Raw genomic sequence first — 14,062 nt, 5'->3', positions numbered from 1 at the left:
ATCATGTAAAATTGGATGGTGTTTGAGGTGTGTCAATTCCCTGCCAGTCGGAGGCATCTTTTCTCGAACTTCAAGCACAATGGCACACAATGATTAGGAGTGATTATGCCTCCTTTTGATATCCAAGGCATGCACCTCCAGGTTTTGGTGTGTCAACCGACTTATTACCCTATTCAAGTGCGAGCTCCTTCCAAAATCTATATTGGACCTAAATTTAAAATGAATCGAATAATCTCGACTGCTACAATCATGAATTTGAAAAAGATAGAAGCTTTGAATACATATGGTTTTACTCTTTACATTTAGAACATATTAAGACCTTTAGATTAACTTATTTTCATGATGTAAATTTTAAACTCTTTTCTTTCAAGATAATCTTGATTTTCTTTCTAGATTCATGATGGTCAAGATTCAGATTATCATCCTATGACCCCACTTGAATAAAAATGCATTGCCTCCTGATCCTTTTCCATCCATGGCCTAACTGATTACCTCACCATAACCTATCCTGCTCCCACAGAGACTTAACCAAGTAAACAATCCACTTGTATTGGGTACATGGGCTCCGGCTCTTGCCTGCTGCAATATGCTATTGGCCAACCCCTTTTAAATTGGGAGATCCCGATCTCTTTATACAAATTTCTTTGCTTGCCCGAGTTTTTACCTTCATATAAAGTTCCATGCCAAATTTGTATTCGTGTTTTCGGAAATGGCCATCTAACTGGCACGTCGGTGGTTTTCAGCGACCAGGTCAGCCACAGAACCGGAGTGCGTCCACGGTTTAGTATCCAACGTCTCTTTGCAGGATGGATGGTGGATGTGCTGCCTGTTTAAGATACACATTACATGCACACAATTTCCCCATAAAATAGGTGGGAACTTGAGAAACTATGCAACTATGCATATCCTGTCCATGGATGTGCCTGAATGTTATACATATATACCCGTGCACAAGCATGTGTGGACATGGTAGAGGTCATACAATAACCCACATGTAATTTACGCCCATGTAACACATTAGGCATAAATCAATCATATCAGATAATTAACAAGTTTGGACAGTTAAGATGGTTCCTCTCCAATACAAACCAGATTCCAACCGTCCATCCGAAGTGTTACGAAATTGGTGTTTAAATAGTAAGAAGGATAAATCATCAATTATATATTCTACATATTGCTCACAATTTCTTGGGATATGGATGGTCAAGATGTTCCTACTATGAGCAACGGAACCATATGAAGACCAACCATTTCCAGTGTGTATATAACTGTAAGAAAATAGGGTGTGAAGAATAATTATATCAAGCAACAAACTTCAAGCACCTTGTGTCTGAATGTATTACTTGGCATCGGGGAGAACAGAAGCGGACCCCACACTGCACACACGTATAGTTTGCGATGAACCCACATACAGTGCAAAAGTGTCGACGGGATGTTGAGCTTGGGAGGCCCACAGCAGCCCTCAGATAGGATGGCACGTGAGGGGGCAAAGACTTAAGATTCGCCTGATTACCATTTAAATGAATATTGTGAGAGAGAGAGAGAGAGGAAGTAATTTTATGCTATACAGAACCCTGTGGGGTGACAATGGCAAATCATGCCGAGATGGAAGCTTTGTTACAAGGAATTCACCTTTTTCGTTAGAGAGCGTGCCTTGTAATATTCATCAATTGGTGTAATAAGGAGTCTCGTTTACCATGGAGCTTGGGAAGTAAATGGATTGAGGTTATGGACATTAGTGGGCAATTGGAAGTTTCTTTCAAGCATGCGTATAGACAGGCTAAACAGATTGTAGATGGCTTAACAAAAAGTCGGGTTCAGTTGGGAGATGTTGGTTTCTGAAACTTTAATTCTTTGAGAGAAGTATGTAAGTTTGTATGGTCTTTGATTAATTAATGAAATTACAGTATTCTTGTCAAAACAGAAAAGAGAGGGGCATGCATAGAAGGGCGTACAATACCTCTTGTAACAGCTCTTGAAAAGTTCGTGGCGCCTTCTTTGCATTCTCAAGTGCCTTTGCCTGCCTCGTTTTGCGCTTTGTGTTTTTGGCTTGCTTTTTTTGGATATAAACTACATACATTCGCCCAAAACAACATCATTTACAAAAAAATGTGGTTCTTTAAATGCAGTAAAGTGATGGCCAATCATTTTTTGGATAAGTGAAGTGATGACCAAGTGATAACATCTTAGGCTCCATTCCCACTGTTAACACTTCCAAAAAAAGCCTATGATTCATTTGTTCAAAGTAGCAACAATGACCATGCAGTTTATTGCCATCCAATTAATGTGCTAAATGGTGTTGAAGGGAGAGTAAGGACATACAATTCAATAACTAAATTGTGTGGTGGGAAGTCGACCCCAAGTAGCTGGGATAAGGCTCAGATGATGATGAATTGTGTGGTGGGACCTGCTCCCCTCCATCACCATCCAATCCATTTATGGGACCATATTGATCAATAAAACATTGACTTGTGCCATTTGGAATGACTAAGTAGCTGATGTCACCAAAAAGTTCATATTTCTGAAGATCTTCACGAAACTAATATGAAGTGAAGCACCATGTACAGACTACAGAGAACTACATTTTTTTGTAGTTCCACTTAAATGAATTGAGTTAGTTGATTCACTCATCTAAAAAGTGTGATGTCAAGGGTTACTTGATAAAAATGATTGATTAGCATGTATTGCGTTGTGCAAGTGTTCTATAAGGATTAATCACGGCTTCCTTTAAGTTAACAACCAATCAATTTGGCCTTATAATTGAATTGATCTACTCAACCATAATTAGTTTAACATATTCGCTAGTTAAGACCACGTTTCGTTTCTGGAGTTCTATATGGGAACTATATCATGGAATAATGAAATATGTCAGATTGAAGCCTGACAATGAAACCTTGGAAGGCCTATTAGTAAGGTTTTCTGTACAATACTCTGCAACAAATTGGGACATCTCAAGTTTCTTCTCTAGAGAGTCCCAATCTGATACAAAGTAATTGAAACATATCTATAACTAAAAAGCTTTAATGCACTTTTCATATGTGCAAGTTCTTATTTTGGGAATTGCATGCCTGAAGTGAAAGTGATTTGGTCAAGAGGCTGGGCTGTGGTATTGACAAGTCACTGAACTAGTACTTAGATCTCCCCCTAAATCAAGGTTACCCTAGTGCACATCTCGGACTTCCAAATGTCACATGTTAGAATGTCAGTAGTTATAGCAAACCGCTCCGAGCATATGATGAGAGATTTCTTATGATCAGCAGGCTTAATTACACTGGGTGAAGTGGGATCAAGTGCAACCCAAAAAGCAGGCCTTTGGCTATATTAAACCTATAAGCCTGTAGATACAAGAAACCTATGAGCCAGTAGATTCACAACTTTTGGCACTTTGGTTGCAAATAATATTTAAGGGGTATATCAATCCATTCTTATTTTCTTCAGGGCGATTTTCATTTTTTCCACCTAGGAGGGTCGTTGGTGTCCTTTCTAAAAGCATAGGGGCACACGCAAATCCACATCATTTTCAAACCCATGTTCCCTCCTCTTATTGTGGCTTTCAAAACCATTTGACATAATCTCCTCTCTCCAAATCAAGAACGAAATTAAGGATTCCATCTCTTTCTAGCACACATAATGAAGAAAGATCGAATGAGGATGTGATATAATGGGTAAGGATATGGATGAATAAGCCTTCCCAACCAATCTCCACTAATAAAGGTAGCAGATTGGGTTGACCAAAACCAAAGGAGAGGTTGTATGAAGCCTCTCATGAAGGAGATACCCCCATGGTGTAATGGGTTTATTGGGATGAGCCAAAGGAAAAAGAGAAGAAACCTAGAGAGAGAAACCACAATAGGGAGGAATTGGGGGAGAAAGCTTGCACAAAGAAATAACAAATGGGAAACAAACTAAGAGAGAGAGAACAAAGTCAGTGTTTCCTTTTCTCTCTCTACTGCTCTCTCTCTCTACTGTTTTACACCCGCTCTCTCCTTATTTTGTTTTTTGTTTTCAAAGAAACCTTCTCTTGATTGGTTTTTGAAGTGTAAGAAGTTGCTTCTACCTCATGCATTAGATTTTCTCGTGGTTCACCATCCCATACCACAGCACCAAGATTTGCTAATGCAAAGGGAAAGGCCCAAGTATTTATTAGAAAGCTTGTTAATACCGCACTAGGTCATGTTATTCATCCAACACATAGTTGCTGGAAATGCCTGGGAATCCGAATTGTTTTAGGATCCAGAATCACAAAATCATTGTCGGCTAGAAGATTCCTGCCTTAGGAATCGATGTCCATACAATAGGAATCACGAGGAACGAGATTCCTAGTTTTTAAGAATCGTGTTTCAACCGGAACAGATCTAAGTTTCATCCACATATAGAACCAAGATTCCTTCCTCCTTGGAATCGAGACTCCCATCCCCTAGAATCGATACTCCAGGAGTCAAGATTCATTAAATACAGAATCGAATTTTCGACATCTATGGAATCGAGTTTCTGACATATATGGAACAGAGATATGTTGTTTTGAATCGTGATTCTAACATAGTTGGAATCAAGTTTTGAAGTATATAAATCAGAGATCCATACCAGTTTGAGATCGAAATTTACAATAATATGGACTATGGAATACGTTTGACGACCTCTACCAGGAATCGAGATTTCATTTTTATGGAGAAGGAAGCCCCAAGCACATCTTGAGCCTTATCAACTTTAGAACCTTTATTGTATATCTCTTATTAAAAGGTTTCCCAAATTTTAAAGTGATTGTGCTGACTATTGAACTTACGGTCATTATACACAAAAGAAAAGTATTTCTAAATTGTGTTTTTGACTTCATTATTATAAAGACAAAATAGGATTATGTCTACGCCATGGTTTTACTTTTAATTGTATGTGTTGCATTTACCAGTTATATTTTAAATTTAAAGTAAAAGCCGTCTAGGGTGGCACAAGTAAAATAATGAAAACTTGCAACCACTAGAAGCATTCAAAGGAAGATTCAACTCCAATTCCCTTTAGGAAGTGCACAACCATCATAGAGAATGGACATTATGTACTTTAAATTGGAATTTTTTTTATTGATACTTTGAATTTATTTATTTTTTAATCGAGATTTAATCCTCGCTGGAATCCAGATTCGATATATTTGGGAATGCCTACCCACAATTAATGCGTTCAAGTTTCTAAAGATGTGTTGGATCGAGATTCCGAATTAAGGAATCGAGTTTCCTTGGTTCCGATAAATGGTTTCTAAAGATGTGTTGAATCGAGATTCTGAAATTAAGGAATTGAGTTTCCTTGGTTCCGAAAACTGGTTTCTAAAGATGTGTTGAATCGAGCTTCCGAAATTAAGAAATCGAGTTTACTTGATTCCTTAAAATGGTTTCCATGGAGATAACTTAACGAAAATGCAGAATAGGGTTTCGGAACCGGAATCATGAGGTCGGTGGAGAGATTCCGGTAACTATGATCCGACATAACTCTAACTTCAATGAGTTTAAATCTTCCATGTTAATCTTGAAGCCCATGGAACATTTGAAGCACCTGAGGAACATCCAACAGCTTGTCCATTTGTTGTAGGCAAGCATCACAAAATACTAGTGTCATCAACATATTATGAATGGTGGATAGCAGGCCCCCACACCTATCAGCGTTGAAACCAAGGAGCATGTTTTGGTCGTAAACTTTAGAATTAGGTTTACTGAAAATCTCCATCATTATGGCAAACAAGAAAGGGATATTTATTTTCTTTCTACGTAGGTGTATGTCAGGTTTTCGATTCCTAACAAGCAACAAAACTTCTCGTTTTCTACTCACCTCCCCTAGCCCTCTTACATTCCAACTAATTATCTTTATTAAAACGAGAGGTAGAGCCATATCTGGCGATGGGGGGATCACTGGTAGATGGAACTCTACCTCTTGTTTGCACTCCTGCAACAGTTTGCCTTCTTGTGGAAGAAACTAGTGTGTCAATCCCCTTTTATAAGTTATTTAAATCTGGATATTTTATACCAATAAATATCCTACTACTCAAGAAGGTTACAAAATCTCAGTATGGCATCAAACCTTCTAGCCTCCCGGATCTTGGTCTCTATTGACCTCCCTTAACAGGGACCCTGTCTATCATGGAACCATGAAGACTGAACACCAAGAGGGGATAAACTGGTGCAACTTCTATTCTTCTAACCACACCATTTCAAACCCCAATGGTCAAGGATCGATGACTGCTCACTTCATATCTAGCGGAATGGGGGAGTGGTTAGAAGTGACTTTGGATAGAGTTCTGGTCTGGACCCCTGGGACAGACTCCTCCCAGTCTGAGGAGACTAGAGAATTATCAAGTTTTGATTGGGTAGAGCTAACATCATGGTTTAACCAGGAAAAAACGATCCATTCAGACGGATGTCAACCAGTTGGTTTCTAGATTTCTCACCCAAGATTATGAATTAGTAAGACCCTCAAGTTCTTAACCCTTACAGATCTGGGAAATGCCATCTGAGTCAGTGCACAGTACTGTAATCAAAAGCAGCACAAAAAGTATAACTTATGGATGGAAATGATAAATTTATGTATTACAGAGCCACTACAGGATTATAGTGATGCACATATGCATAAAAGAACTAAAGGAAAGGACATGCTTTACAGCAGGTGTGTGTCGTGTACCAACTAACCAGTTAATTTTACTTCTGGAAATTAAATCTAAGTTTTGACTTCTGACAAGCAATGGCTTGATTAAGTTGCGAAATAGTAAAGCATAGTTTGTACATGATAAAGAAGGATCTGCGACTGTAATAAAATAATACAAGAAAAAAGGAGAAACCTTCATCCTCCTCATCAAGTGATGCGTCTTCATCGTCGTCAATCTCTATCATCACCACACCAGCATTATCATTTTCCAAAGCATCCAGACGAGCAAGAGCTGCCTAAAATAAAGTGATATGCGGTTGAAGGGCTACACAAGATTTTACAGGGAAACTAAACAAACCAAGAAATGCAAACTGGACCCCTACGTAGGTTTTATTGGTACCAACTCATGCAAACCAAGAAGTGTAAACCACACAAGATTTCAAGTGCATCCACATTTGATTTAAATGGTGTTTTGATAAGATTTTGATTTAAATGGTTGTCACTATGGTTTATTAGTACCAAGTCATGCACAAAAAAGGCCACCCCAAATTCACAAATTTGTGGGCAGTTAATATTAACACTCATCATAAAAAAACAAATAAACACCTATCAACTTCAATCAAAATAATGATCCACTCCACAGATACAGAAAATTCATATTCGCTCAATTCTTCATGGCAAGTCCAAGTTAAGAATATTCGCCAAATTCAATTCAAACTATTATAGGCTCCAAAGAAAGAGAAAGAAAATATGAGTAAGTAACATAATAATTACCTGCATTCTGTTATCACTACTGGCCAAAGCTGCACTCATCTTCGATGCAACTTTACGGGTACGACTTGATGTTCGTCGAAATGAACCAGCCATATCATCGTCCATGTTTTCAACTGAATCAAATACAAGTGAGACTCCAACAAAAGAACCATAATGGCAATAAAAATTCCTTAAAACAAAGAACAATGAACTACCTTGAAGTTTACAGAACTATAGACTTGACAACTTCCCTCAAAACACCAAAGACTCTTAATGATCAAATCCTAACCCAGATGAAAACAATTCCTAAGTGAAGGAAACTCTCAAACAATTCACCCACGAGCAATTGAATAAATCAGCATCAAAACATTCAATTTGAAATTAATATCCAATTACATCAGTCATTTGCGTTAATCTTATAAAGAAGCAAAGATACATAATCATATGGCCCCTAAGAGGTTGTTTCTTGTGAAAAAAGCAGCTAAAAATAACCAAAAAGCTAGGAGCCCAGATCAATGAGTTCTGACATACTGTAACAGCAAAATGATTTTAAATCGTAGTCAAAATGCAAGAAGAAGCAAAAGGTGATAAAAATCTCAAGACTCAACAAAAACAGGCAGGTGACCAAGGAATGAGTTGCGAAAGGAAGCAATATGCACCATGAAGCCATTATTCGAACACTTGGAGGACACCTGCAACAGAAAACACCTCCTCTCATCCCATTTAACAAACATGCTGAAAACTGAATTCATTACTCACATCCTGAAGACTTAATTCATTTCTCTCTCTCTCTCTCTCTCTCTCTCTCTCTCTCTCTCTCTCTCTCTCTCTCTCTCTCTCTCAAAATACAGTTACATCTTATACGTGAATATGGGTGATAAGACGCATACTTCATCCTTCTCCTCATGGTTCTTCAAGAATAACAAATTGTTATTTCTGATACCAAAATTCACAGATTACAAAAATCTTGATCTAATTGCTGATTTTTATTACAAGAGAAAAGAAAAAGAAAGAAAAAACAGAGATACCAAAAAAGATTTATTCGAAAAATTATTCATGAGAAAGTGCTTATGTATGATAGAGAGCATAAAATTGATTAATAGGCTACATAGTACGTGCATAAATAAATAAGAAAGAAAGCCATGCCCCACCTGCTTTTTGCTTTTCTTTGCAATTCCTCAAAGGTTGGACGGGAACCTCATGTGTATTTTAGTATTTAATAACCCACTGAACCCACATTATACATTCCACATTATACAACCACATGTACCTTCAAGCTCTTAATTCTCTCCTCGTAAGTACTACTTCACATCTAAATCTTCCTGGATAAACCCACTGTTTTAAACCCGGGGATTTTCAGATCGCTGATCAAGATGGGGATGGGAATTGATTAGAACCTACCCTACTGGTTCTAGGATGGTACGGGTTCCGGCCTGATTCTCCCTAAAAACCCCTTTTTTAGCTTTTTAACCCTTTTATAAGTTTGGTTAACATTTTCTTGGGTTCTTTTAAATCCCCATCATATAAACCCCAATTTTTGTGATTCTTTTTTTTATATATAATATTTTTTTAGATCACTAATTCAGACTGAGCGAGACTCAATTCAGACCGCCAATCTAGTGATCGGACACAGATTTGTGAGAGAAGTTATATCCCACCGATCTGGGTTTTAAAACACTAGATCAACCCATGCTCAATAAAACTTGGAGAATCCCAATTAAAAGTGGAACAACGCCCAAATTGATTATTGGTTGTGCATTATTATTTTCTCAAATAAAAATGGTGTAAGAAACAAGCAATTGGAAATCAAGACATTGCATATTTAGAAATTCAAAATATTGTATAATTTCAGTAGACACAACCTTCTTTACAAATAGAAAAGGATAAAATAAAGCTTACGCCTTCTGGAAAAAAAAGTGAAATCCCATCTCAAAACTCACCAAAACATTGCAGTTTAGGTGATGGAAAACCATCAAATCGTTTATCTTGAAATTATGGTTGTGAAAAAAAAATTAAGATTTCAAGACCTAAATATAGTGTTCATTGTAACACACGATCTAGATCGTCAATTATCAAGTGTCCATCAATCCAAAAGATCTATACCATTTTTTAGCACGAATTTCAAAATCAGTGTTGAACATTGATTTTAGTGCCATGATAGAGATTTCCCATGCTTAATGTACTTTTCGAATGTGTAGTACAAAGGTGAGGCCTTACTTCTATTTTCCATAAGGCCTAGGCCTTATAGAAACTGCGTCGAATAAAATTTTTATTTTAACTTTTTTATACACCCTTACATTTGACAACTAGGGTGATTGTTATCTTGTACTATAGAATGGTTAACTATAAAAATTTTCGCTTAATTCTAGATTCAAAATAGCACTATCAATAATGCATTATGTTCTTTTCTTTTTTTTTGCTTTTTTTTTTCTTTTATCTAATCAGAAATTGAAACATTTACAAAAGAATTGGGAAAATAATGAACCTTTATGTAGAGTATGAGAGTATCATGGAGAGAGGAGGTAACAATCACAATATGAGAGAGAAAGAGAGATTGAGATTTTTAATGTAATAAAGGGTTTTATATATGATTTAGGTGGGAGCTCATCAATCCAAACGCCAAGATAACCAAGACCTGTCAATGGAGGCCAACTCAAGTTCAGCGCGCTATTTCAGATATGTTTTCTCGTGTGATGCTCTCTACCCACTGGACCTTGCATCACTAGTGGTTGTTGATGTTGTGGCCTCCAAAGCCTATGGAGAGGACATCTGAGCAATTGGTTCTATTTTCTGTTTATTTCTTTTCATTTTTGTTTAACCTTTTCCTTTTCATTGTGCTGCTATTGTGTTATAGTATATATTTGATCCTGTGTGAGTTGATTGGGTCCCTGGATACGCAAATGCCAGACCTAGTTTTGCAAATTTTAATATATGTAAAAGCTGATATTGAAAACAATATTGTTTGGCTGGCTGCTGGAAGAACCCAGTACATGAAAAAAACCATGTTTGAGACCATGAAGATAAAACCAAGTTTTGGCTGTTTGTTGTTAATGCAGTTTAGTTGTTCATTATGAAGTTGATAATTCCCTAGTCATACATGGCCAATAAAAAAGATTTTTCGGGAATAAATTATCAATAGTATAACAAATAAATTAGATGGTTCTGATCATATTTTTGCAATATCTTTATAGGTCAAATTCAGATATAATAGATAAAATCTCTATGCCAAGAGATAAGTTTTGAAATCTTGGGTCGAAATGAAACCTAAAAATAGGATCTATAGAGATATTACTCCTTTGCATTTTTGTTTGACCTTTTCCTTTTCATTGTGCTTCTATTGGGTTATGTCGTTTGGGTGCCTGGATACGCTAATGCCAGGTTTCTCTCAAAACCTGGTTTTGCAAATTTTAATATATGTAAAAGATGTTTCTGAAAACAATGTTGTTTGGCTGGCTACTCGAAGAACTCAGTATATGAAAAATACCATGTTTGAAACTATGAAGATGAAAACCATAGCTGTTTGTTGTTAATGCAGTTTAGTTGTTCATTCTAAAGTTGATGATTCCCTAGTAATACATGGCCAATAAAAAAGATTTTTTGGGAATAAATTATCAATAGTATAACAAATAAACTAGTTGGTTCCATCATATTTTTGCAATATCTTTATAGGTCAAATTAAGATATAATAGATAAAATCTCTATGCCAAGAGATAAATTTTGAAATCTTAGGTCTATCAGAAATGAAACCTAAAAATATGGCCTACAGAGATATTTTCCCTATTTTAAAATTACTTAAAAATATAACAACACAAGTTACATCAGCCCCATATTGGCTTAACTAGAAGAAAACAACTATCATTACATCATTATAATAATGCCCCTACTCGTTTCAACACAAAATCAGTAAGAATACATGATTATGGTGTGATTTTCTATCATTATATTTTACCTAAAATTGACCAATGCATTATGCAAAAGTTACCATTCCATACACAAATGTAACGCATGCTTACATGACAAAAGTTGAATAAGATTCATCAAATTTGTTAGTGGTTTTCTAGTGTAAAAGAAATGCATAAGTCAATGTACTCGAATTACTTACCCAAAAGAAAAAATGTACTCCAATCGTTCATTACAATCAATGAATAATGTTCATATGATTTATGAACGTGTAGATCTCATGCATGACGAATTTCATGCATAAAATTGGTCAAAACAATGCATTGAAGATCCATTCCCATGTTGCCGTTTCTAAAAAATGCAACAGCAGCACAAATATCTGTGACATGTAGCATATAAGAGTAGAAACGTAGCCACACACATCAATTAAGAATTTCACACATGATTTGAGTACAGAAACAAACCAACACCATAACGTCTATGTCTTGATGAGATAGCAACCCAAAGAAAGGAGTAAATTCAATTTAACATTCTCATATTCCTTTTATTGGTAAAACAAATCTCGTATTGAGTTTGCTTTTAAACCCATTTCTATGTTTTATTTCAACAGAAATTTCTCTTTCTAATAAGGGAATTCAACAAAATGACAAAACACATGAAACAAACTGCACAAACAAATCACAGTGAGAAGAACGGCATCACAAAAATACCTAAAGTTCATTAACAGATCGCAGAAGAGATCGCACAAGGAAATAAACAAACATGATCAACAGAAGATTCAGCCAAACATCAAGCCTGTCAAAAGAACCGAAAGCCCTATTTTACCAAACCTAAACAAATTTCCAACTCCCTAATCAGCCTAGAAAATAACCAAGACAAAAAATTCAAATCAAGTCGAGCGCTACTATTCTAACACAATTAATAAAATGAACTGCATACAAAGAAAAATGGATAGAGAGAGAGAGAGGCCGACCATCACTTGGGGACTGAGAGATGGAGAAGAGAAGCCAACCTTTGCTTAGGCAACGAGAGATGGAGAAGGAAATGACGGTGCCATCATTTATTAAACATTATTAGATTAGTAGTTTAGTACCCACACCATTTACCGAACATTATTAAATTTGAAAATTTGAAGTAACATATTTTTTTTAATATTATTTATTCTTGGTAAGAGTAATATAGAATGAAGGATGAAAATTAGTACATAAAAAAATAAAAATTTTAACATAATACTCATATTTTAAATTTTGATTTTATTACCGTGTGCGACAAGTTCAAATTCTCTCATGCTTTTATCATGTTGCGCTCACTCATGATTGAGCACACATCAAAGGGTTTTTGCTCTCCATATGCTCACAATACTTTCATGTTATATATTATTTAGTTGAACACTTGAAGTTCCTATTCTCACATTACTTTCATGTTATATTATTTAGTTGAAGATTTCAATTTCCTACTCCCGCATTACTTTCATGTTATATTACTCTCACGTTTAGCATAAGTAGAATCGTATTGTTGTGTAGCAAGAAATCACGATATCTGCGATATAGAAACTTGATTCCAAACAACATGGATTCGCAATTCCAAAAAGTTTGGAAACGTTTCTCACAAGCAAAATCGCATTCTTGTGTAGCTAAGAATCATAAAGTCCTCGATATGAAATCGTGTTTCGCAAAAAATGGAAACGTGATTCCTTTCTTTTAGAATCGACTTTCGCCAGAGGAAACGCCAAATCAAGATTCTGAAACGGAATCGCTACCCTCATAGGCGATTCAAATAACTATATTCAAGACTCAAGAGAAAAACAAGACACCCCAATTGGTTTTGTTTTCCTTTCAAGAAATGCATCGCCGACAGAGAAAACAAAGCCTCCCACAAACCCCAAAGCTCAATGTCGATGGTAACTGCATAGGAAATCAAGTGTGGTGGATGTGAAGTTTCCCATGCTGATCAAAGGATAAACTAACAGAAGCTACATACATGGTTTGGAACCAATTATGCTCTAGATCCTATCATCTTCTTATAAATGCTCATGTTATTATTGATACATTCTTGTTTATAGCAAGAACTATATGAGTAAATTATTGCAAACCCATCATCATTGATGCCACCCCTAGACATCATTAAATGGCTCCAAAGGAGTGTTCTATTCCTTCAATATTAAAAAGGAGTGTTTATAGGAACAATGAGTTTTTTTTTTTTTTTTTTAAATTCATAATGGACTTGCTTTCCTAAACATTATAAAAAAGATTGAAAGGAACACCATATTTCATGGACCAAAATAAGTATATATTATAGTTTTTAGAAGGAGTTTCACTGCAATGTCATGCATGGGGTACCCAACAAAGGGCATTGGTGTCGTTACCTGGGGAGGACAACAATCAATGAGGTAGAATAAGAAGGGGTGGGTTTCTGGGACTTTTCGCCATCTCAATAATTAGCTATATATATTTGTATCCTTTAAGAAAGATGAAAGCATGAAATATTTTAGGACCAAATGGTACAGATTTTAGGACCATATGGTACACAAATAGAGGTTTGAAAGTAGGTTGACCAAGTTATTCAACAAGATTTTGAGAACAAAGAAAATGCTAGATGAATGGAGGAAAAGTACTTTGGTACTTATTTACCAAAATAAAAGGGACATATAGAGTTGTGCGAACTATCGAGGGATCAAACTCAGAACCACACTAGGAAACTATAGGAGAAAGTCATTGAGCAACAACTAAGACAGGAAACAATGTGTATCTAAAAATCGGTTCAAATTGATGTTAGTGAGTTCAAC

At 36.0% G+C, this 14,062-nt stretch overlaps 1 protein-coding gene across 5 annotated transcripts; it reads right to left on the bottom strand.

Moving 5' to 3' along the window:
• Window positions 1-1,053: 1,053 nt before the first annotated feature.
• Window positions 1,054-12,624, bottom strand: SEF (HIT-type Zinc finger family protein). 5 transcript variants are annotated; one of them, XM_006837779.4, is made up of 5 exons: window positions 12,251-12,624; window positions 7,399-7,511; window positions 6,818-6,920; window positions 1,961-2,070; window positions 1,054-1,505 (listed from the first exon to the last, which is right to left on the bottom strand). In XM_006837779.4, exons 2-5 carry the CDS (start codon window positions 7,501-7,503, stop codon window positions 1,302-1,304), a joined length of 522 nt encoding a protein of 173 aa, XP_006837842.1. In that variant the 5' UTR covers window positions 7,504-7,511; window positions 12,251-12,624; the 3' UTR covers window positions 1,054-1,301. The 5 variants fall into 5 exon arrangements, with proteins under 5 accessions (XP_006837842.1, XP_011621267.1, XP_020519432.2 ...); XM_011622965.3 differs by having other exon boundaries at window positions 12,290-12,522; XM_020663773.2 differs by having other exon boundaries at window positions 12,217-12,311.
• Between the last annotated feature and the right edge of the window lie 1,438 nt (window positions 12,625-14,062).

This window comes from Amborella trichopoda, chromosome 9 (genome assembly GCF_054954075.1).
Source record: "Amborella trichopoda isolate Santa Cruz 75 chromosome 9, AtrichopodaSantaCruz75HAP2 v2.0, whole genome shotgun sequence".
Classification (NCBI taxonomy): domain Eukaryota; kingdom Viridiplantae; phylum Streptophyta; class Magnoliopsida; order Amborellales; family Amborellaceae; genus Amborella; species Amborella trichopoda.
The sequence above is the reverse complement of the archived record's forward strand: the minus strand, read 5'-3'. Positions and strand labels throughout refer to the sequence as shown.

Coding starts and splice junctions, on each gene's coding strand:
- SEF (XM_020663773.2), bottom strand. CDS start 12,253: ATGGTCGGCCTCTCTCTCTCTCTATCCATTTTTCTTT. Junction 6,921..7,398: donor GTAGTGATAACAGAATGCAG/GTAATTATTATG, acceptor ACTTTATTTTAG/GCAGCTCTTGCTCGTCTGGA. Junction 2,071..6,817: donor ACTTGATGAGGAGGATGAAG/GTTTCTCCTTTT, acceptor GAATGTATGTAG/TTTATATCCAAAAAAAGCAA.